General features: G+C 41.8%; 2 protein-coding genes across 2 annotated transcripts in view; one reads left to right on the forward strand and one right to left on the reverse strand.

Moving 5' to 3' along the window:
- The window catches only part of INTS13 (integrator complex subunit 13), a 39,246-nt gene extending 37,687 nt beyond the window's left edge, over positions 1 to 1,559 (reverse strand). The window contains exon 1 of the mRNA XM_054987904.1: positions 897 to 1,559. The gene's annotated coding sequence lies outside the window, so the exon portion shown is untranslated. The remainder of the gene's footprint in view (positions 1 to 896) is intronic.
- Positions 1,560 to 1,731: 172 nt separating this feature from the next.
- Positions 1,732 to 23,647, forward strand: FGFR1OP2 (FGFR1 oncogene partner 2). Its single transcript, XM_054987912.1, has 6 exons — positions 1,732 to 1,978; positions 3,954 to 4,090; positions 7,710 to 7,827; positions 13,811 to 13,953; positions 17,507 to 17,620; positions 23,335 to 23,647. The coding sequence occupies exons 2-6, from the start codon at positions 3,956 to 3,958 to the stop codon at positions 23,470 to 23,472; spliced, it is 648 nt and encodes a 215-aa protein (XP_054843887.1). The 5' UTR covers positions 1,732 to 1,978; positions 3,954 to 3,955; the 3' UTR covers positions 23,473 to 23,647.
- The last annotated feature ends 1,906 nt before the right edge of the window (positions 23,648 to 25,553 follow it).

Below are 25,553 nucleotides of genomic sequence, written 5' to 3' on the forward strand. Positions count from 1 at the left end.
CATTAACCAAAGCTACTCAGAGGTTGACTGGGAAGCAGGAAGATAGGGGACACCCAGGTGAGGCTCATGTCAACTGCTTGGGCCATATTTGAGATTGACCAGAGCTTTGAAAGGTCCACAATATCAACAGGAAAATCCCCAGAACTGTTAAAAAGCCATTTCATTCTATCAGTTTCTGAGAGAAGGCCATCTTTATCGACCCTCCATCTCTGTGCAACTTCAGTGTCTTCTCAAGTATGAGATTAATAAAGTAATCATGTGTACATGACAAAGGAGTCAGAAAGCTTCCCTTGTCTAGATTATTTTCTCCATGCCTGGGGCAGAACATCACATCAAGGGAATGTCTGTGGATCCAGCACATTCATCCTCCTGGTTCCAACCCTACCACGCCTAAGTAGTGATTTATGCTGAATTATTTTAATACATCAACTATTCTTCTGGGGAACTGACCAACAGCTTCCAATTAAGTCATTTTTTTATTCAAAAAAACACTCAGACAGATATCCCTAGGTTAAAACAACCTCTAAAACACTGTTCCTTCCTCATCTCCCTTGGTGAATTTTTCACTATTGCATTCTAAAAACGCATGTTATTCTAAGCTATACTGTCATCAGCAGTTGTTTCAGAATTAATATATCTTACCCAATACAGTGAAATTTAGATTAAAGGCCCTAAGCTACGCATTCCTTGCTTTTAAGCGTAAATGGAATGTGTCAGAGGTTTGGCTGAAGCGCATTACACACACCACCATCTGTACGCAGGCAGTTCACACCACCTTGGGGGGCTCTGTTCTTCTTCTTCCTGCCCAAAATTGTTTAAATACTCTGCTCCTTGAAGATCTCACCCCACGAACCATTTAAAATATGCTGCCCCTTGTAGCTCACGCGCTCACTCACCCCGAAGTCAAAGCCACCAGCTGAAAACAAGGAACACGGAAGCAGCGCAGCTGGGAGGCCCAGTCCTTCCTCTCTTCCTCCGATTGTACGCTGTCATACGTGTTTCCTTTAGAGTTGCACGAGGTGTGTTTTAAATAACACAATCAGGGGAGAACCGCGCAGGGGACTTGTGGCTCTTACGCGGAGTGGCCTCAGACTTGGCCGCTCAGGCTGGCAGCGGCTCTCCGGGGTCTCGCCCGCCCTGCAGGAGAGGGACCCGCGCCCACACGCGCGTTTCTTGGGCCAAGGCACAGCGAAGGCCCCCCTGCCGGCCTGCGGGGACTCAGCGCGGGGAGGGGCGTGTTTCCCCCCGGGCTGAACGGGGCCCTCTCGGGTGGGCTTCGCGGTCCTTCTGGCGGAGGCGCAGGAGGGCCCTTCCGGCCGCCGGCGTCTCCTCTCCCCAAGCGGTCCCCGACCGCCGCTGCGCTCCCGGGCCCGCCTGGGGGAGATCGCTGCGCAGAGGCCCTCCCCGGCGGCCCGGCCTCGCCTCGCCTCGCCTCGCCCGCCCGCTCGCCTCCCTCAGGCGCGGCCTCTCCCGGTCCTCACGCCCGCCAGGGCAGCAAGGAGCGCGAGATCGGGCGCCAGGCGCCCCCTCAGAGAAACAAGCGACACTCTCGCGATATCTCCGTGCGAAAGACGACCGGGTGGTCTCGGAAAAGGGGCGGGACGCTTCCCCTCTCGCGATGTTTCGAGGCGCAGTCGGCCAGTTCTCTCCCTGGGTCGAAAGTTGATCTCGCGACAGAGGCGTTTGCCGAAGTCTCGCGATAAACGGCGCGGCGAGTCTCGGACCGCCCCCCCGTCGCCGGCGGCCGGACTGCGCGCGCCGCCTCCCGCCCTGCCCTGCGCTGCGCCGCCTACCTGGCCGGGGCTTCATGGGGCCGCGCGGCGGGCCGGCGCCTTCTTCGCCTTTCCCTCGAGCCGCCGCCGCCGCCGCCGCCATCTGAGAGGGCGCCGCAGCCGACGGGGGGCGAGGCGGGCTGCGGGGCGCCTTCCCACATCGCCCGGCTGCCTGTGGGCGAGGGATGAGCGGGGCCCGTCGGCCGGTGAGGGGCGCCGCGTCCTGATTGGCTCCCGGCGAGGGGCGAGGGGGGCGGGCCGTGGGCGCCTCCGGCCTGTTCCGGGCAGCGGCGCGCGGGGCGGCCCGGGGGGCTCTTCCGAGGGGGGCGGCGCTACTGCTGCCGCCGCTGCCCGCGCTCTCCCCGCCGCCCGGCTTGGCCTCGCTGAGGGCTGGCCGCCGTCGCGCTCCGGGGCCGGGCTCTGGCCGCTGACTGGGAGCGCTTTCCGCGCGCCTCGTTTTCTGTTCCGGCTTTTGCCCCTTCCTTTAACCAGCCGTGCAGTTTAGCACCTGCGCAGGGTGATGCCTTTGGGAGCAAGACGGATGCAGCTGCTGCCCGCAGAGTGTGCGATGCGTGAACGCTCGGCGCAAAGTTTTAGCTTCCCGCTGCTTTGTGGTTACATTAAAAGATATAACTAGAAATTGTTGGTTCATTTCTGTCTGTCAGTTGAGGGGAGAGAGCAGAGTTGAGCTCTGTATTTGGTATTGCTAGCATAGTTGTGTACTTGGATTCTGTTTATGAACCAACAGCGTTTTTTTTAAATTAATTTGTGAGTTGTCATGTTTTGTGTCAGGCTTTTTTGAGATTTTAAAATACTTTTCAGATTTGCATTTAAGAACTTCATTAAGTTGAAGAAATTATGTTGTTTGTTTGCTTCATCCATGATGTAAGCTGCACTAATTACATGTGTGTCAGGAAGTGTATAACAAAACATTTGTGTAGTAGATTGTAGCCTTGTTGTTAGTTTGGAACTTGATAGCTAGCATTCTTTCTTAAGCAGGTGTGGATTGCAACTGTCAATTACTAGCCTGTGTGTTCAGTGTTTGGCAGGTTATGATGATAGAAAGAGAATAAAACAAATGTAACATATGAAGCATTTGCATTCACACACAATGAGATCTAGATATTCTAGAGTACACATCAGCATTCATTTGCTACAAGCGTTCTTTTCTGTATGTTTTAGCTCAGCAGTGTATTGCTGAATTATCTTTGCTGTGCACTTATGTACCAGTTTGCACAGAGCTTCCACATGGCAGTAGCTCTTTACAGTCCCTTACTGGAACTGCTTCCTGTGTGATGAATGCTATGAATCAAGGTTGCAATCCTGTGCATGCTGTCTGCTGAGGAAGTAGAGCTGAGATCAACAGCATTTGGTGTGGTGGTTGAGAGCACGGGACTCTAATCTGGAGAGCCCGGTTTGATTCCCCACTCCTCTGCTTGAAGCCAGCTGGGTGACCTTGGGCCAGTCACAGCTCTCTCTGAGCTCTCTCAGCCCCACCCACCTCACAGGGTGTTTTGTTGTGGAGGTAATAATGACATACTTTGTAAACCACTCTGAGTGGGTATTAAGTCACCTTGAAGGGCAGTATATAAATCGAATGTTGTTCTTGTCAATGTAAGAGTGTGGAAGGAGTTAATTTTAAAACTGATTAATACATTTTAGTCAATAAGGACTGTTTGAATCGTGGGACCCTTCAAAAATATAATTTGAAGTTAAGTAGAGGCCATATTTAGGCTGCAAGTCCCATTGGAATCGTTAGGATTTTATTCCGCATTGCAATCATGGTATAAAGGACAAACTTGCCAGCAGTAATTTGGGTCAGCACTTTTAGGGGGCTGAGGAATAATATACTTTAGTACTGGCCTTTATGATCAGTCTCCTCCTTCAATGAACTGAATTTGAGTTTTTAATTTTTGAGCTTGTTGCTTGTTCTGTCACTTCTACTGGCTGCTAATTTGATGGAGAATCCTACCCCACATTGATATATAAATTTTTCCAGTAATAGGATAATTAGAGTTTTGTGAGAAATATATTTTTATGCTGAGAATAAGGGAGTCCGGGTATTTAAAATGGTGTTCTGCAGTCAAGAAGGAAGATGAAATTTTGTTAAGAAAACACCCTTGACATGTTAAATGAAAGAATGAATTTTGTATTATAAAGCTATCTTTGGCTTCTTTTTAGAAATGAGTTGCACAATTGAGAAGGCTCTCGCTGATGCCAAAGCGCTTGTGGAGCGACTGAGAGAACATGACAACGCAGCAGAAGCGCTGATTGAACAGACTACAGCTCTCAACAAACGAGTGGAAGCAATGAAGCAGGTTTGAAGTTTTATTTGTGTTTCGAAATGGTCAAGAAAAGGACTGTTTAAAAGGATTAGTCCTGCACCATGCAGCCCTTCTGCTGTCTGGTAGTGCCCATCAGCTAGTAGAGTCTGTCTATAGTGTGTGTGTGTGTGTGTGTGTGTGAGAGAGAGAGAGAGAGAGAGAAAGAGTGAGAACATAAAGGCTGAAAAGATCTTTTCAGCTTTTTATGAACCTGTTAGCTTTGCTACCTCTTAGAGTAATATAATACTGTATAATCTTGAGAACCCAAAATCAAGACTGGGATTTGTTCTGTAGTTTTCTCTCATCCTTCTTCAGATCTTCCTTGTATAAGTGATATTACTCACAAAATCCTGACCCTCTGCTATAGTACAGTAGGATTTTTCATACTGATGTCATGTGTGTTTAAATAAAGCTAAGTAACATGAGCTTCCTTGTCCTTATTCCCAGGGGTCATTTCGTAGAAAAAGAACTGCAGGAACTCATTAGCATAACTCATTAGCATATCTCATTAGCATTTGTCACACCCCCTGACATCACCAGAAGTGTGTCAGAAGGCAACACCCACCCCTCAGGCCCCTTTCCCCAAAAATCTCCAGGTATTTCCTGAAAATAAAGCAGAATGAACTCACAGCAGCTTATCCTCCTCTGGAGAGCCAGCCCCAGCAGCGCTACTTGCACACGTGCACTCACTCACTAATCACACATGAAAATAAAGCAGCAGAATAAATTGAAGCAGCTTACCCTCCTTTGGATATCCGGGCCCAGCAGCGCTACTTGCACACATGCACTCACTCACTAATCACGCATGAAAATAAAGCAGCAGAATAAATTGAAGTAGCTTATCCTCCTTTGGATATCCGGGCCCAGCAGCCCAGCTTGCACTCACTCACTCTCTCTCTCTCTCTCTCTCTCTAAGCAGCAGAATGAATTGAAGCAGCTTACCCTCCTTTCGAGGGGAAGCAGAGGGGCTGAAAAGGAATCACGTGGGCGGGGCCAAAACCCACATGACTACTTTTCAGCTCTACTGGAACGCCGTTCCGGCGCGTTCCCCCTCCAAATGAGCCCTGCTTATTCCAATATATTTTTTGAGAATATTGTCTGCTCTGTTTGTTAAAACTAACCCTATTGATGTGATTCTTAAATATACATACTTGCAGATAAATTGAATTGAATCAGTAAGAGATGTTTCCAGAGACATGTTTTCAGGGCTTCCTGTCTAGCTGAGCGTTTTAGGTGGCTTGAGGTCTGCTTGTTCCTAGATATCATACGACTCCTTAGAAGGTGATACAGTGGTAGTACAATGCAATACATTTGCTAGATTCTTTGCCGCAGAAGTCTTCTTAAGTTTCAAGACTTAAAACACCAGATTAAATATAAATCCTGTAGCAGAACCATTGGGAGTACTCACTGGTCATAGAAGCTTCAGCCGTTTTGGTTGCTGTTCCTTACTCTGGACGTAATGCTTGAAGTATTGCTAGATCAATCTGTGGCTTTTTTTTAAACTGTCAATCATACCGTATTCTTGAATCATTTGGAGCATATGGCAGGGATTTCAGATCCAACTGGCCAGAAAAGGGATTTACTCTTTTCTGGCCTGTAGTATGCATTCTTTCCACTGAGGAAGCTGAGTCAACTTCCTGGCACTTAATATGGAGAGCCGCTTATGCTCATCATCTGAAATATTGGATAGTGTGTTTCCTTAAGCTCCCAGATATCTCTGTCCTGATCAGTGCCTGGATGCTATGGCCAAGTTGAGGGGGAGGGGGTAGAAGCTGACATGATAATTATATAAGACTGAGGTGGCAGAAAGAATTAACCTTCAGTTTAATTCTGACTAGGCAAAAACTTTGGGTGTGCTCCCGAACTCAGCTTTACTGAGCCAGTTTGGTGTAGTGGTTAAGAGCGCAGGACTCTAATCTGGAGAACCGGGTTTGATTCCCCACTCCTCCACTTGCGTTAGTCACAGCTTCTAGAAGCTCTCTCAGCCCCACCCACCTCACAGGGTGATAGTTGTGGGGATAATAATGGCATACTTTGTAAACTGCTCTGAGTGGGCAAGTCATCCTGAATGGCGGTATATAAATTGAATGTTGTTGTTGTACTGTCAGAAAAGCAGGAGCCATTTTCTGCCTACATCTTGTTTTGTAGATTGTTCTCCCTTCTTGGTCGCTTCCACACGTCCTTAACGAGACGGCTGCCGGCTGAACTTTGTCGGGTTATCTCACTCATTTCCCATGTGTGAGCAGGTCATGATGATCCTGGTTTTTAAGTGGGTTTTTTGAGACCTGTTTTATTCCATTTTTGTTTTGATCTTGCTTTTTCTGCACGGTTATTACCATATCAATGCATGTGGAGGCTTTTTTGCGCTTTTGAAGTGCCCTCCCACAAATATCCAACCCCTCCTCTCACCATTACCCTTTCCACACATGCATTTGGTTCACATGTGCGATCGTATAATTCCCCCCCCTTTTAACTTTTTAAAATGGTCTTTGTGCTATTACGATATCTATGTATACAAAGGGAATCATACTGCAGTGCTTGCTACGTTGGACCGCTCAGGAGAGTATCAGTCTAGGATCAACATTGGGAATGGAATGCCATTTCTGATTTTATTTCAAACTATCAATAAAGCCTGTTAATTGAGAAAATACAGTGGGTCCGAGCAGCGCTCCCCCCTGCCTCTCCCCATGGCATCTGTCAAGGGGGAGATCGGGGAAGAGAGCAGGGGTTCCCTTTTCCTCTGACCCCATGGCCGTCGCTGGGCTTGTGCGTGGCCCTTCCAAGGCTTCACAGAGGGGGCGGGGAGCCCCGTCCCCGCTGCTGTGGGACCTTGGAGGAGCCTCGCCACCACGACTCGCCTCTTATCCCTGCATACTGCGCCTCTGCGGGGATAAGGAGTGAGTGGTGGGGAACATGGTTTACCTTTTATATAGTAGGATATGGAATTGCACGATCGTGCTACTCTACTGTTCGCATGTTTATTAAACACTTTTGCATTTAAAACTTGGAGTGGGAAAACAACAGAGAAGGAGTACTATGCATGCCCAGTTTCTACAGGAGCTGAAAGACAGGACAACAGTATAGCGCAATCCTGCATGCGCTCCAAAAAAAAAAGGAAGGTTGGGCGGGACTGCACCAACATCATTTCTGAGGAGGCGCAGATAAAGAATGTGTTTTCGGTTTGGGGACTTTCCCCCCCTTGACAAACACCCAAAAAATATGCCTGAGTACGATGTATGTGGAAGGTGAGTTCTCAGAGTGGATTGGGAAGGTGCGGCTTTGAGACAGGGAAAGCCTGAAAAAAATTGAGCGCGTGGCAGCGACCCTAGACTCAGTTGACTTACCCAAAAAGAGAACTTTAGTATTCCCAAGGGCTAGGATATGCCTAGTGGAATTTTGGACTTGTAAAAAAATAAATAGTAAATCCTCGCAGGTAGAAAAGTACTTAGTAGTCAGAGGAATGTTGTTTGAGAAACAGAAGCCTGAAGTCGTCTTTTGTACATAAAATTGGTTACGCTGTACTTAAGATGCCAGCCAGTGGTGCTTAGCAATTAATATCCAAGGTCTAATAATATCCTTTATGACTTTTTCTGTGTTTCCAAAATTATTGTAGTACCAGGAAGAAATTCAAGAACTGAATGAAGTAGCAAGACATAGGCCCCGTTCTTCATTAGTTTTGGGAATCCAGCAGGAAAACCGGCAGATAAGGGAACTACAGCAAGAAAATAAAGGTACCTAAACTTATTTCTGTATATTAAAAACATAATGTTTCTTTTTTATTAAGAGTTTAATAAAAAATAAAGCATAAAAAGACAGTTACACGAAAACTAACCAAACAAAAAATCAGCTAACAAACAAGCAAAAATAACAGAACATACAGACAGAACAGAAAAACAAAGAAAAAGAAAAATCTATATATACTAAAAGAAGGCTTATTTTCTCTGCAACAAATGTAAGTATCATTTTCAAATTTCTCTTACTCTGTGATGAAAATACAGGCTCTCTTTTTTCTTATGTCCATATTTCTTAGTCCATAAATCCACAAATCATCAAAACATTATTGTCTAGCTCATGTAAAAAGTCTATAAGGGGCCTCCATTCAACAATAAACCAATGTATTGTCTTCTCCCTAATCAATGAAGTAAGTTTTGTCATCATTGCAAATTCCAACACCTTTATCAGCCATTCATCTATTGCAGTCAGTGTTGGACTCTGCCAGTTTTGTATATATAAGAGTCTTGCTACCGTAATCATATATCAAAACAAAGTTCCATAACTTCTTTCCAACTGAATATCCACCATTCCCAACAAAGAAGTCTCCAGTTTCAATTGTATTTTAGTCTTTAAAATCTTCGGGATTAATAGTTGTATTTGTGTCCAGGGTTTTTTTTTTTAATTTTCTTTCAAGTCCACCACATATGGTAAAATGGTCCTTCATGTTGGGCACATTTCCAGCATAAGTTTGAAGAACGTTTGTACATTCTAGCTGGTTTCTCAGGACTCGTATACTAAATGGTACATTAGCTTATAAAAATTCTCTCTAAGACTAGAGCTTAATGTAGATTTCAACCCTTTTAACCACATATTTTCCCATCATTCCATTAATATGTTATATCCAATTTTTTGCCCATTTCGTCATACGTTCTTTCACTTGCTCTTCCTGTCTCAAATTTCAATAATTTATACATTTTAGCAACGACATGTTTATCATTTGTAGGGAGAGCCATCTCAAATGCAGTCTTAGATTGCTCAGCATCATAGAGCTGCTTGTCTACTTTAAACCTTTCCAAAATTTGCATATAAGAAAACGATTGACAAGTGTCCCTCTGTTGATAAATCTTTCCTTGATTTTATTTTAACTTCACTTTGTGAAAAATTCTAAAATATCTTGATATATTAACCATTTAAATGTACTTGTCGTTTCCCTTCAAAAATGAACTTCTTGTGGCGATAGCCAGAAGGGTATTTTCAGGCAGACCCTAAGATTATATTGGTTCTATATTCTCAGAATGGCACGTCCAACATAGTGGTTATTGAATTCTGCATTAGCCTTAGCTTTATCATACCACAGATAATCGTGCCATCCAAATCCTAAATCATATCCTTCTAAATCTTCTGTTTTTATTAATCTGTTTTTTTAACAGGATTCATTCTTTCATCCATACAAAACATCTGGCAACAAAATATAATTTCAAATCCGGTAATCCCTATCCTCTTTCTTTTGCATTCTGCAATAACTTAAATTTAACCCTTGGTTTTTCCCCATGCCGTATAAATCCCATGCCAGATATATCTTTCTTCTATGGTTTGAATGGTGCCTCCGTCGTCAAAACTGGAATTGCCTGAAATAAGAATAAAATTCTAAGTAAAGTGTTCATCTTAATCGCAGCTATTCCTAAAAGTAATACCCATTTTTTTACCTTATTCTCAACTTTAAAACCTGTTTTATTTTCCAGTTTCATTTTGTCCAGTATTTTCATGTATATCGTTTATGGACCTTAAAACCCACTACTGCAGCTGATTCTTTCAGTCTAACCATTAAGGTTTCGATACTCTTGAGATCTTCCAGAACCCGCACCAGATCATCAGCAAAGGCTCTTAACTTATAGGACTCCTTTTTAACATGTAGCCCTCCAGTTCTTTCATCTTGTCTTGTATCTCTATTCAGTACTTCAAGAACAAGAATAAATAAAAGAGGTGACAGTGATCAGCCTAGTCTTGTACCTCTTTGTATTCCACATGGTTTTGTCAGCTCTCCATTAACAATTATTTGTGCTGTCTGAGAATTTAACCTGTTTTATAAAACTTTCTCCAAAATCCATATCGTCTAAGACTTTAAACAAAAATTTCCAGTTTAAATTGTCAAAAGCCTCTGTACCTAAAAAGATCACTCTGGATTGTTTTTCATTATCTTTTTCCAAATACTCCAAAATATCCAGTACTGTTCTGACATTGTTCCTCAACTGTCTTTTATGAAGAAATCCACTTTGATCTTCTGGAATAAAATCCAGAAGAATTATTTTAAGTCTTCCTGCTAATATTATTGTAAACAACTTGTAATCGTTTAATGGGGATATAATTTCTTGTCTTATAATTTCTTGTCAATGTTGGATCTTGTCCATCTTTTGGTGTTAATGTTATGTTAGACTCTTTCCATGTCTAGGCCTTGTATTTCATAAGGGTTGTAGGAGTTCATCCTCAAAACACTTACAATAGCTACCTGGGAGGCCATCTGGGCCCTGGTGTCTTTCCTGGTTCAATCTTTTTTATAACATCCACCAGTTCTTTTATTATAGGTCCATTCATAATTTGTCTTTGTTCTGTAATCCTGGTTAAACTCTGCTTTCTAATATATTCATCTCCCCCCCCCCCCCCCGTGATATATCACAATTCTTATATAAATTAGAATAGTACTGATGAAATAGTCAATAGCCGCTGTATCTGTTACTACAGTATCTCCTTGTATTTTCAATATTTTGTTTTTTCTCTCCTTTCTCAGTTTCTATGCCCACCATTTCCCTGGTTTATTTGCAAATTCAAAAGTTCTTTGTTTAACATAATTCAATTTTGTTTCCATTTCTCTTAATGTTAACATCGATAATTGTTGCTGTAAAATCTTCATTTGTTGAGAAATATTTATACTTCCTGGAGATTTCTTTTTTAAAAAAAAATTATTTATTTATTTATTTGATTTATAGTCCTCCCTCCCTGTGAGCGGGCTCAGGGCGGGTTACAATAAAAAAGGTAAAACGGAGGAGTGCAATAAAATCACAGATTTCACAAACACAACATTTCAAGAAATTCACCTGCTCACCATATATAAAAAAGGCTGAAGGTTTGGATCGATGTCTAGTGGCTGCTTATGCGTGTGGGGGACGACGACAAGTGGCCGTATAGCTTCCCCCAGGTAGGAGACCAGCAGGGAGACTCATTTGATGGATTTAATGTTGGCCTCAACCATATGCCTGGTGGAACATCTCTGTCTTGCAGGCCCACTGAAAAGATGGAAGATCTTGGTGGGCTGAAGTGTCTTCCGACAGAGTTCCACCAGGTCGGGGCCAGGACCGAAAATGCCCTGATCAAGGCCAGTCTGGTTCCCTTGGGCCACGGACCACCAGTAGGTGTTTACTTGCTGATCTCAGCACTCTCCAGGGCATGTACAGGGAGAGGCGGTCCCTCAGGTATGCTGTTCCCAGTCTGTTTAGGGGTTTATAGGTTAAAACCAACACCTTGAACCTGATCCGGAACTCCATGGGGAGCCAGTGTAGCTGCTGAAGGGTTGGAGTTATGTGTGCCCTGTGTGGCATACCCACCAGGACAAGCACAGCAGTATTCTAGACCCACTGCAGTTTCCAGGTCAGACTGGAAATTCATATCGTATTAAATAGCCTCTAATAAAGGCTTTACTTGCATCCCAAACCTCTCTCATATCCGTGTCCTTATTTGTAGTAATTTCAAAAAACCTTTTAGTTTACTTTTACAGCCTTTAACATTTACTTCATTTTGGAACAATACTTCATTTAATCGCCATCTAAAAGTACCCACTTTCCTCTTATAAATTATAGTCACAGGGTTGTGGTCAGAAAAAGTCTGCGGTAGAATCTCAACTTCAGAGAGTTTGGTAGCTAAGTCTCTTGATGTCAGAATCATATGTATTCTTAAAAAGGATCTATGCCTTCCTGAAAAATCTATTGCATTACCATTTTTCTGCCTCCACAGATCCACCAATCCGAGGTTGTCCATTAGTTCAAAAAAATTCTTTGATAGTTTACCCTGGAGCAATTTAATGTGCTTCTCAGAGCTCCTGTCTATTTTTGAGGTGATCACTCCATTCCAGTCCCTTATGAAACACCAACTTTCATAAAATAGATCTGATAAAGACTCCATAAGCTTTTTATAAAATCAGTTTTACCTTCCCTTGGGGCATAAATTCCCACCACCAGTGTCTTAATACCATGTAAACTAACCTCTACACTGGCGTATCTTCTGTGGTCATCCCTTAGTACCAAATTCTGTTTTAAATGTGGTTTAATATACAAAACAATGTTATAAACCAAATATTTTCTATCATTTTTCTAATGTGAATTTCTTGTAAACAGATATCAAAAAGAGTCCAGTAGCACCTTTAAGACTAACCAATTTTATTTTATTGTAGCATAAGCTTTCGAGAATCAAGTTCTCTTCATCACATGCCTGATCCGAACTGTTCGGATCAGGCATCTGATGAAGAGAACTTGATTCTCGAAAGCTTATGCTACAATAAAATAAAATTGGTTAGTCTTAAAGGTGCTACTGGACTCTTTTTGATTTTGCTACTACAGACTAACACGGCTAACTCCTGGATCTATGACCATTGTAAACAGTGGGTCCGAGATTAGATTAGATGGTTAGACTGATCTGTTTTAGGTTTTTCAGATAATAAAATACTTTCCCCCTCTTTTGAGTGGCATTCACCCCATTAATATTCCATGTTAAACCTTTATAATCCATATGAAAATGTTTCTGCATGGATTAGCCAATAACAATAGAAATACATGGGGGTCAGTGTTGACTGTAGGCCTCATCTATGGGGGGTTTTCTGAATATTTTTGTTCATGTACGGAAATATAACCATTTTGGAAACTGATAGTTCGGTTAATGAAACGTTGGGCTGTAATATACCCCTTGATCCAAAAGTTAATCTGTTGGGTTTCGTAAAGGGGCTTTTTCAGATATAGAGCTGGTCTTGAGCTTATTGACCGCTGCCCGGTTAGGAAAGTTAAAACTTCCCTCAGAGAATGAGTGGTTCATCCATGTATGGACTGCCGCTTTAACTAACAGTACAATCCTAAGAAGAATTACTCCAGGCTAAGCCCGTGAAAATCAGTGGTCTTAGACTGGAGTAACTCTGCTTAGGATGGCACTGTTAACGTTATCAAAGGGCCAAAGAAATAATGGTTAGTGTTCGGATAAACTTGGATTTATATTTCAGTATTAGTATTGGGTATTTGAATTTGAGTATTAGATACCGTTCATGTTTTGGAATGTTTTGGAAATATGAGATAAAAGTATTTTCTTGTGTGTGTTATAAGTTGTTATAATGCTTCTTTGTTCCTTTTGTTTGTAGTACGCAGTATGTTGTGTTATATATGTTGTATTTTGTTTATTTTGAAAAAATTAATAAGAAAAATTCTACAGAAGGTAGCTTAAAACTTTGAAATAAGAATTCTGAACAAGTTAATCTCTGCCGTGATACTGGATTCCTATTCTGCTGTCGTAAGAGTGCTCTTTTTATTTTTGACTTGTACCAACATAGTCAGATGTAAACCTTTTCGATTCAGTAGAACTAGCATCCCCGTAAGTGTTTTAAGGAGTGATTGATTGGGCGCAGTCTTCTGCTGTTGCTAAAAAAATTTTTTTCTAAGTAAAGGTAAGTATATATTTTAAATTTAATTAAATTTTTCCCTTTAGCATAGTCTTAGAGAGAGTAAACAAGTGGCCTGCTGTAATAAAGGGGTCATTTTTATTAATAGTATTTTATGTGCTTGATTGTTTTTATTGTGGTAATCAAAATTTGGATCGAGTGTACATGGCCACAAACACCAGTCCTCCATTCGAGGATAACTGTAGTTAAAGGGCCGACCTTCCCTGGAGCTGCTGTTCCTAAAGGAGGATCTTGACTTACGCTGAAACTGGCCTGTTTTCTACGTACACGTTTTCATTTTATTTTTACAGAACTACGCACATCTCTCGAAGAACATCAGTCTGCGTTAGAGCTGATAATGAGCAAATACAGAGAGCAGATGTTTAGGCTGCTCATGGCCAGCAAAAAAGATGATCCAGGTATTATAATGAAGTTAAAGGAGCAGCACTCCAAGGTAGTAAGCCTTTAAAAATTCCATAAGCCTCTTGCGCTAGAGTGTGTCGTTCAGTTTCCCAGCTTATGCTTTGTATTGTCTACTGCAGTGTTATTTCAGTTTTTCATTGGTGTCCAAGGGCAGGGGTGCGTGCCCCATGGCCTAGCGGCATTTCCAGATCCCTGCTGGTGCTCCTTTGCACAGTGGCAGTGGAGGGCTGCTATGCCAGGAAACAGTAATGAGCAGAAGGGGGATGAGAGGATCTCTCTGTGTTGCTGCTTTTGACCAACCTCTGTTTCAAACCTGTGTTGAATTGTTTTAGTTGACATCATCCCGTATGACTAAATTGAAAATCTAATTAGCTTTCAGTCAGTTAAAAAAATCTTAATCGATCAGAGTTGGTGGTCTTCCACACATAGAAGAGTACCTTTGAATACAATCCCACAGTTTTGATTTAACCCAGAAATTGTGATGGATCGAGCAATCCTTTAAATTTGTATAGTCATTTTGAAGCAAAAAATACTCTTTGTTTTCCGACTGTGCACTGATCTGCTGTAGTTGACACATACTTGGGAGAGAACTATGTGGGAGAAGATGGGAATGCGCCTCTTCTAAGGTGGCACTTCCCATCTGTAGGCTTGTAAGCATTGATATTAATTTTTTAAAGAATGCTGCTGCCCAGTAAATCTAGAGAAAGGGCATCTTATTTAGCTGATGTTGTTAAGCAATTAACGGCTGTAATGCTGCTATTTATATACTATGAATGTGTTCAATGACAGCTACTGAAGACACTGAAATAATTCTGCTGACTTACTCTTGAAAGTATTGTACAAAAGAAGTGAAAGCTTGTTTTGTTTGCTAAAGTTTTTCACTGTCATTTTTCAAACAAGAAGCAATTAAACAATTGTAGTCTTTTTATATCGTACTGAAGATAAAACTAATTTCAAAGAAGCATCATTCAGGCGTACAGTGCAAGGGTATTTTGTCTTGTTTTACTTTTAAGACAGCAAAGCTGTGGTTAAAAGGAGAGGCCTGGATTTGTGTAATACTTTCGCCTCTGCTGCATTTTTGTTAAGTCTGTACTGAAAAACAAGTCATCAGCATGCTAGTGTGCATCAAGAACAGAACATCTCTGTCCAAAGAACTGAGTTGTTTTTCTTCAGTACTGATATCCCAAGAGAGGCTACTATTAGCCTGAGCAGTTGTTTACTGAGGCTAATTAACAGGTTTGTTTCTCTAGTTTATGAAAGCACTTTGAGTATTTTCATAAGGCCGAATTTGTGTATTCTGTGTTGACTGCTGGACGAGATGGTTTGGCTTCCCCAAACAGGACACAATTCCTATTACTTCAGTACTGAGTGGAAGAGCAGAGCTTTGTTGCTGCTTCACTCGGACTGTATCATGTCACTAATACCAGCAGGCCCCAGCAATTCCTGGACTGGGGACAATCCAGGACAAGATGCTACTGGGGTGGGGGGGGGGTTTACTGAGGTGAGAGGATTTGGGCAATATTGCCTCCACTTTCCAATTCTGGCGGTGCAAGGAAGACTGTGAGGGGATGATTTTTGTCCATGAAGTTCCCCCAAACTCCAGCATGAGAAGCTGAAGAAAGAAGGCCGGAAAGGTCCACAAAGCTATAATGACCTTCCCCCCTGCCAAAAAGTTTGTGCGTTTCATTTCAGTATTTACCATGCAGGCCTGGCAATGAGCGGCTGTTAGGCAGCATCTTGTTTTCCTTAACAGCAAGTCGGTCTGTACCTGCAACCAGTTGGTTTTAAAGGGGAAGAGATTGATCCCTTAACACCATTGGTGGGAAGGGGATGTGCATGGTGTTTAGTAGTGGGGTTTTTTTCCCAGTGCTTCCTGGGCAATGACTTTGGCATTGAATGACTTGTAGGGATCAAAAGTTTGCTTTGCACTGGGGAGGGGAGCAGCAGGCGGCATGGTGCCATTGGACCGGCATCACTCTCACCGTCCTTTTCTCTGCACTTTTACATACAATGCAAGGAACGGCCAGCCCAGCAACTTCCACTCACTCAAGTGTGCATGCCCACATGGGTTTGAGGAGGGGGGGGGTCTCCTCTCTTGCAGCCTCTGATCCCCTGGGTGCTGCAAAGGGTCACGTTATGCAGATTAGTGTGAAAATTGGAAAGAAAAAGCAATTATTAAAGGAGAGCCAGGAGGTCCCGGGCACCTGGAGCTGTCCAGTGGCCTTCTGCTGTTGCTGCTACCCTTCGCTTAGGTGCCAGAGCGCCAGGGCCACTCACTGGGGCTTAAGAAGTCCTCCAAAGATAGTGGGTCAAGGAGCACCAAGAGGAATTTCATCTTGCCCAGAAAGCTTTCTGGCTTTGGTGGCTCTTCTGATTAACGCTTGTTAACCCAGTGTTAAATGATGGGGTGATAGCAGGCGCATGCCCACGCATGCACCCTGAGGTGTTTCCAGACCAGTATTTCACATGGAAGGACCGATCTAGTCAGATTTTTAATTTTTGGACATAACAACAGGACTCTGATTCAGTTTCTTCTGTGATCCCATTTTCTTCGTTTTCCTGTTCATTCAACTCTGGGTTAACGGTCGGAAAGGCAGCCAGCAACCTGTCCAGTCTTCCACTTTTACTAGCAAAAAATAGGGGGGAAAGAGGACCATCCTCTTCCCTAGCTCTCCCTTTCTGTGTGCTTTTACGCTCAGTGCAAGGTCATGCTGGTGGCCGGGATTCCTGGCCCAGGCTCCTGCAGCAGATCAGGGAGGAGGGTTTGCCCGAACGGCCCCTCATCATGGAAACTAAACTAGAAGGCACAGGGAAACATGGCATAACAGCAGGACTCAAAGGGGTAATTAATTGGCTTTGTCACTGGCAGGAATATATATTTTTAAAAATTTGTTGTGCTGTGCCAGACTAGTTGTCAGTTGAGCACATTCCTGCTTGCACATTGTGTTGGCGCCACTTGTTTTCCACCATTGTCTGTGCTCAGCCATTACCAATGGTGCAACAAAAACAGTGCGTGCCTGTTGCCCCTCACTCACCCTGATGCATGCCTTCCCCATTCCTTGGGGTCCTTAAATGGAACCCTGTTGTTTTGTGCTCTCAGACTCGGTGGTCAGTGGTTTACAGGGAGGACTGTGTTTTCTGTGTGATTTTGGTGCCATTTAGTGCAAAAACAGCTGCCCGAGATCCTCACCCCCTTGAAAAGAAGAGCGCATATTCGCACATGCATGGCCAACCTGCGTACAAGGGGCCGAAACTCATGAAATGCAAAAATGCCAGATGGATCAGTTCTGAGCCAGCACCACCCCAGCCAGAACAAACCAGTCATGAGACATGATTGTTCGATAACCCTCAGAACCAAAACTGAAATGGAAACTTCCTAGATGTCACTGACACTCAAATTATTGGGGGGAAATAAAACTAATCAGTGCCACAGATATTTTCCCAATGATTATGCCTTGCAAATATATGTGTGTTTAGTGCTGGTGTTTTCTTGTACCAGAATTGATTATTGTCGTAATTGTATACAAGTCACAGCTAGTTTTTTTTTTTAAATTGAAATGTTAGTAATTTTATTTTTTGCTTAGGAACTACAAGTTCATGTGGATCAAATCACAGAAATGGCAGCGGTAATGCGAAAAGCCATTGAAATTGATGAGCAACAGGGCTGCAAAGAACAGGAACGAATTTTTCAACTAGAAGTAAGTAATAAACATTGAAATTCTGCAAACAAATATGACTCGTCATAATTGCAAGAAGCATAATTGACATTAAAAGAGATTCTGAATGGTTTTGGATACCTTTTGCATGGAAAATAAGACACCCTCGATTAAGAGAAGTTTTAAAGTGCATTTTTCATTATGAATTTAGAGTTTGATTACTATGTTAGATCTGTATGGTGGATGCTATTGCAAAATCTAAACATAGAAATCAAGTTTAGCACTCAGATTCTGTGGCCTGGCTTTAGATGCATTGGCAGAAATTGTGCTGCAATTGCAAACAGTCCTTTGAAAGATGAGGCACGCTTAGCTGCTGTCCATGGCCTGTTACGGCAATAAAGGCAAGTATTACCAATAACTGTATGAGGTTTAAACCCACTGAATAATGTTTTGCCGTGTAAATATTTGAGTGCATAAGATTTGAATTGTATGACACCTAGGCAGGCTCTCTCTGAAAGATATTTTAAAACAGCGTTACTGAAGAAGGGAGATTTGACTCTCAACATCTTACACTCTGAAAATTTTGTTGGACTCAAATCCTGCTTCTCATCTGTAAAGGAACCAAAAGTAGGCCCAGAGCGATTGACTCTCCCAATATGGCGGCTGACTGACTCGTTGTCATGAGCTCTTGTGCTGGTTCTGCTTTTGGGGCTTGACATCCCAGCGTGCGGCACTGGATTGACCTGGGGATTATTTGGCTCTTTTTAAGATGGGGATTATTTGGCTCTTTTTAATTAGAGAGCTGGACACTCCCTAACTCTTGAAAGATGCAGGAACATCAAGCAGAGCAGAATAGAAGTGGCTGGAAAGCTAGATAAACCAGCCCATCTTTCTAACTGTGCAAGGACCTCTTTCCTTTTTCTTTCTTCAAGAGGAAGTAAACTGTGAACTATGTTTTATTTTTCATCTCTGGATGAAGGACGAAGGACGGGTGTTTAAAAACTCAGTACCGATACACAAAAGTAACAGGCAATTATTTATGTTAAGTTTTAGGGATCTAAAAATAACTGGGACGTTGTTTCACCTTCACATGTTCACGGACAATTACGGAATTATTTTAATTGCATCTGGGAACCCAGCTGGTTTGGGTTAAATTCAATGTTTTGAGGTAGCCAAAATGGCCCGCTAACTTACTATCATGGCAATTTTTTAATACTTCTCCCCTCAGTCCTGGTGGGTTATACGTCTTCCCCTTTTGATACCAACATCCATTTATCCCTTTTTCCAATTGCTGTGGTAATCCCTCCCCTGGTTCTTTTTCTAGTTCTCTCTTCACCCTCTCTTCCCAATTCATGGAGAGGGACGGCAGCAGGGAAGTTCCCTTTCTAGTTTGGCTCCTAGTAACTACTGCCCCCCCCCCCAATTGGGTGGGAGAAAACATTGTGTCTACCACCTCCTCTCTCTGGCTGGCATGCTGTGGGAGGCAAGACAAGGCGTCTGCCAAAAAAATTGATTTCCCCGGGAAGTGTTTAAGGGTGAAATTAAATTGAGAGAAAAACTCTGCCCATCTTTGCTGTTTTGCTCCCAGTCTGCACTGCTTTCTCAAGGCTTCCAGGTTCCTGTGGTCCATTCACACCCTGGCCCCTTCCAACCAATGTCTCCATGTGTCTAAAGCCAGTTTAACAGCAGCTGCCTCCTTGTCCCAGACCACCCAGTGCTGCTTGGTGTCTGAAATTTTTTTTGATATGTAAGCACAGGGATGCATCTTCCCGTCTTCCCCTTCTTGTAATAGAACTCCTCCCATAGCCACATCACTAGCATCTACCTGTATTACACACGTATTAGCTTCATTTGGGTGGTACAACACCGGCTCAGAGGTAAACCAGAGGGACAGACAACAACGGATATTCTTGCTGTCAGCTATCAGGTCACATGCTCTGAGGCTACTTTTTTATTTAGAAAAAGAGATAGAAATAACAATTGAAAGTGCCTAGATCCTTATACAAAGTACATTAGTTTACATGAGAGAGAGCATATAGAGTATGTAGTAATAGATTTGTACTGCATGAAAGATATAATCAGAATATATAACTGAACATCATACTTTTACTCCTCTCCCTCACTTCTATTCTATAAAAGGAAAAAGGAATGAGCTATAATACTTCTAATTGTATCTGATAACCCATTTGTTGTAGTAGTTGCAGTAATAGTCGTTGTAGTAGTAGTAGTAATAATAATAATAATATAATTCAATTTCTATACTGCCCTTCAGGACAACTTAATGCCCACTTAGAACAGTTTACAAAGTATGTCATTATTACCCCCACAACAACAAACACCGTGTGAGGTAGGTGGGGCTGAGAGAGCTCCTAGAAGCTGTGACTGACCCAAGGTCACCCAGCTGGCTTCAAGCGGAGGAGTTCAGAATCAAACTCGGTTCTCCAGATTAGCATCCCATGCTCTTAACCACTATACCAAACTGGCTCTCAGGGTTTTAGGGTTTTTTTGAGGGAAGATTCAGCACAGGTGGAACTTTGAACATTTTGTGTTCAACATTATACTCTATCACACAAGTTTAACTGTTAGTCTATTTTGATATTAATTGTACATGCCAGATTTAATAAATTGCCTATTATATATTTTAAAAGTTCGTCCATCATACAAAAAAAATCCACAGAAATAAAAATGGTATTAAAGAGGAGAGAAAATTCCATAACGTAGTTATATAGATCAACAATAATTGTAAGTAACAGGCTATATAAATTCAAAATATATCTTCACCGCAGTCTCCATTTGTCTTCCTTTTAATAATATAATAATAATAATAACATTTGATTTATATACCGCCCTTCAGGACAACTTAATGCCCACTCAGAGCGGTTTACAAAGTGTTATTATTACCCCACAACAATCACCCTGTGAGGTGGGTGGGGCTAAGAGAGCTCAAGAGAACTGTGACTCGCCCAAGGTCACCCAGCTGGCTTTGTGGAGGAGTGGGGAATCAAACCCGGCTCTCCAGATTAGAGTCCCGTGCTCTTAACCACTACACCAAACTGGCTTTTCATGCCTTCTTCTGACTTTGGTGCCTCGTAATTTAGTCCGCCTCCAAAAAGCCATATGATCCTTAAGCCATCTCATTAAAGAGGGCCTCCTGGATCAAAGTCACCCTGAACCTTAATGTAGTCTCATACAAACCCTCATATTTATTCTTTAAATCCACATGATCCAGAATTTGTCGTGTTCCACAAAAGGCCAAATTGTTCCTTCCAAATTCCATTTCCAAGATCCCTTTTCTCCAGTCTCCTCTTGATACTGGGCCTGGTTGTAATGCTCGTACTAATTCAGGTTTTCCTTGTAGCTTGCTGGATTTCTTCAGCTGTTTCTTAAGTCTTGAATAGCTTGGTTCCTTGAGTGTCCTGATTTGTTTTTTGGAGTCCAAAAAGTGATTCAGATCTCCTTTCATGGTCTGGTCCCTTTGCTATAGATGAGTTGATGATTCCTTATCTTCCACGCCTGGTCTTTGAGTCTCCTGATCTACTTGGCGCATCTGGGTTAAGGTGTTTTTATATTCTTGCTTTAATTCTATAAACAAAATTTCAATTTTACTTGAGAGAGAATTTTTATTTTTTGAGATATATCTATAATATCTTCTGAGACTAGTTCAACTTTGGCCTTTTTCATAGCTGCGACCATTTTTCTTCAGTTTAATTCCTTCTTCACCTAGATACCTCAAAAGTCTATCCTTTTAAAAGTCTATCCTTTTAAAAAGTAAAAGTCAGTTCATTCTTCAGGCCAGTAGGTGGTGATTTGTGTAGCAAAAATGTCATTTTCAGTCAGCCTGTAACATCAGCGTTTAGATTACCAAGTTGCAAAACATTAAGTGTTTGGCCATGTTTTTCCGTCTCTCAAAATAAACTTATAAAGCAACAATTCTAATTCAACAATATATATTTAAAAAATCTGCTGATAGATGAATTTTGCTTGAAAACTGGTCTTTATAACTTTAAATCCTTTAAGTCCCTCATTTTAAGTAATTTATAATCCAAAATTGTTCCGATAATCCAAACTATTTGAAATCAGCTGACTCATTTCTTCGAAGTGAAGGAAAGCAGCCAAGTGAAGTCAAGGAAAAAAAGCAGAGATAATGCACCAAACCAGCCGGGTTCCCAGATGCAATTAAAATAATTCCGTAATTGTCCGTGAACATGTGAAGGTGAAACAACGTCCCAGTTATTTTTAGATCCCTAAAACTTAACATAAATAATTGCCTGTTACTTTTGTGTATCGGTACTGAGTTTTTAAACACCCGTCCTTCGTCCTTCATCCAGAGATGAAAAATAAAACATAGTTCACAGTTTACTTCCTCTTGAAGAAAGAAAAAGGAAAGAGGTCCTTGCACAGTTAGAAAGATGGGCTGGTTTATCTAACTTTCCAGCCACTTCTATTCTGCTCTGCTTGATGTTCCTGCATCTTTCAAGAGTTAGGGAGTGTCCAGCTCTCTAATTAAAAAGAGCCAAATAATCCCCATCTTAAAAAGAGCCAAATAATCCCCAGGTCAATCCAGTGCCGCACGCTGGGATGTCAAGCCCCAAAAGCAGAACCAGCACAAGAGCTCATGACAACGAGTCAGTCAGCCGCCATATTGGGAGAGTCAATCGCTCTGGGCCTACTTTGGGTTCCTTTACAGATGAGAAGCAGGATTTGAGTCCAACAAAATTTTCAGAGTGTAAGATTTTGAGAGTCAAATCTCCCTTCTTCAGTAACGCTGTTTTAAAATATCTTTCAGAGAGAGCCTGCCTAGGTGTCATACAATTCAAATCTTATGCACTCAAGTCACTCATGTGTCCTTACAGACTTTTTATGATTTCTATGCTGTTTATTAGCAAGATGTGGAATAACACAAGATTTCTCTAGTAGAGATTTCTTTTTAATTGTTAGGGAAGACCAAATATAATCTGTTAATCTAGTTTTAATCAGCATCCAAGTCTTTTAACGAGGTAACCAGCATAGGTGTGCATAATGTCATAGGCATCTTCAGTAGAAAAAAATTACGTGACGAAAAATATGACCACAGGTAGATTCAAAAACCCATTATCATCTCTACAATATAGTCACCTGATAAGATCACAAAGATTAATTTGAAGATGAGTGTTGTCACCAATTATAAATAGATATCACATAGACAATGAGGATTTGGGGAAAAGAATTAGCAGAAAGAGGTGAGATTTTGTATCTTTACACATATATGGGTTCTCAAAGCGTTTTATAGCATTAGAATATAGTTAGCTAAGATTTGATTTTTGTAAATCACTGGTAGTCAGTCAGTCATGTTTGACAAATGTTAAGTTTAATCTGTATTTTCTGATTTTTTGCCTGCAATAAAAAATCAGAGCTATTCACAGTAAAGATTGAAAATCTAAGAGAAATTTCAGTGTGCAATTAATTGCTGGAAAGAATTAAACTTGAAATCCACATGAAAATATTTGTACTGAGAAACAGGGTCTCTATGAAGAGGCTTGTTATGAGGCTCCTTTTTAATTCTTTGAAATTTATCTTAGAGAATTAATGTTATGAGCTGAACAATTCAAAATTCTAATTGGGTATGGATTCATTAATTCATTACATGGGGCCATCACTTTCCCCAAATTATTTTCTTTAGGTACATAAAATATTATACTCATCTTTCTCTGTCCACCTATGGAAATATCCTTCCAACTTCTGCCATATTACTTACAGCAGTGTTTTACTGGTTACAGCAAGAAAACAAAGGACTGAGGGAAATCCTGCAGATAACAAGAGAGTCGTTCCTGAACCTTAAGAAAGAGGATGCCTCGGAAAGTACCTCCCTGTCGGCATTAGTGACAAACAGTGACTTGAGCCTCAGAAAGAGCTGAAGATCCGGTGGCAACTCTCTGAGTGCTGCTGCTGCAACCGCCGGAAGAGTCGGGCTTGACTTGCCAAGCATTTGGGTTCCCGTGAGGGGTTTACAAGTTAATGCACCCTAAATCGAATAATAATTTGATACTTTTATACCATGTATAGTACATTAAAATGACTTATTTAAAATTATCATTAGTTGTCCAATATTAGTTGGTTGCCATAGATATCAAGTCAGTAGAAATGGGCTGTGGATGTTTTGTATGAAGCTAATCAAATAGGTTGACAGACTCGACACACATCTAGAAGGTTCAAAACATTGGTCCTGTAGCACATTAAGTAACAGAAGTTTGTGCACTCAGATATCCCATCTTGACACATGTCCTTGAAGGAAATCAGTGCTGTGGATTTTGATGCGGAACCATTTTGCACAGCACGGTTTGGTAGCTGGCTATACACAATGCGAGTCAGCGGACAGCTTGGATCTCAACTCTTCCCCTAACACAGTTCTGCACGTGGAGCGCACTTCTCTCCTTCTTTGTTTCTGATGCATTAAACTCATGATTGTTCACATGGCATCTAGAGCACAAGTTTCCAAAAAAGTACTTGCCCAACATTGACTGCGTTGCTGTGTGGAGACAGGGACTACAGCATCCAGCAGTAAGTACTGTACAGGGCCTGATCAGCTGTGTGCTCAGCAAAACTTGAAAAATCGGCAACTGCTGAAAGTGTCTGTCTTCGAGGTGTGAAATATCTGTATGGTTGCTTTTAACAAATATATTGGTACGGAGCTAGTGAGATTTTATCTCATGTAAGAGGTAAGATCAATTTAACAGCATTTAACAGACTCCACATATAGGGCTACCAACGGGGAGACTAGAGGGTAAAATTCCAGAGGCCCAGGTCACTTTAGGGACCCATGGACTTATGTAAGGCATGTGAATTCTTTGCATAGGCTGTTTGGGCTGGGTCTCTAGAACAACACAGGGAGTCTTGTCTCTGTGGCCATGGTAGTTCTTGGCAGCCCTGTCTGCATCCCTGGTTTCATTAAGGGATTGGTCACAGCTAGTTCCTCTAGAAATTACAATGAGCTGTTTTAAGTCCATGAAGCAAGACTAATTTCACTTCATAGACTACCATAAAGCTTGCAGTAAGATGCCCAACCACAAAACCTACCTATAAATGAGGAAGTAACTGCACACATTGGGGTTTTAGATGCTCTTGTGATGTAAACACAATGTGCAAAGACTCCCTCAATACTAAAGAATTTAAGATTATTTTTAGAGCTATAGAACAACTTATTCAGCTGCTTACTTAAATACGATTTCCTTCCTGTTGCGTCACCAAAAACCAGACACCACTTGTCTCTGGAAGCCTGAATGTGTGCTGCCTGTTTGCTGATGAAGACCCCCTTCCAGGGAATTAGCTTCAGGGAAATGGTCAAACGGTTCAAGGTAGCCCGGCTGAAAGCTCCCCTTTGTTCCAAATACTTCTAAGTACTTAGGAGAAACCAAATGGTTTCTAGCATCCCTGTCTAGACAAATGCAAATAGTGGTCTTTTTCTACTGGAATATAAAACTGAACACTTTTTGAAAACTCAGAATAAACATAGGAGATCTCCTGTACATCCTGGAAGTTCTACAATTAAGTTTTTTTTAGAAACCTATATAAAAATGAAACAGCTGCCCATCTTGTAAACGGAAAATGGCAAAAACGGTCACAGCTTGCGAGAGAGACTGAGTTTGGTATGCTTCTGCATTCATAATTGGTACAGTGGATGTTGGCTAATACAAACACCTTCACCAAAAGCATATGTATGAATACTAGTAAGATTTAAATACCTCAGGTCTAAATAATTGCATTATTTTATCTGCGCATTACCCAAATTTCCAACGGTACAAACTTGGAATTTTTAACAAAGCTGTTTAAAATGTGTAGCTAACTTCCCCTGTTTAATTTCCTTTAAACTGATGGCCTCCAATCTTTTCTAGATACATTCTGTTTTGTTGTCATAACTAGTCCTGGCTGTGGATGTAGAATTCCTAAGCACGAAAGGCAACGCCAACATATGAGAACGGAGATGTAGATTCATTTATTG

This window comes from Eublepharis macularius, chromosome 9 (assembly GCF_028583425.1).
Source record: "Eublepharis macularius isolate TG4126 chromosome 9, MPM_Emac_v1.0, whole genome shotgun sequence".
Taxonomy (NCBI): domain Eukaryota; kingdom Metazoa; phylum Chordata; class Lepidosauria; order Squamata; family Eublepharidae; genus Eublepharis; species Eublepharis macularius.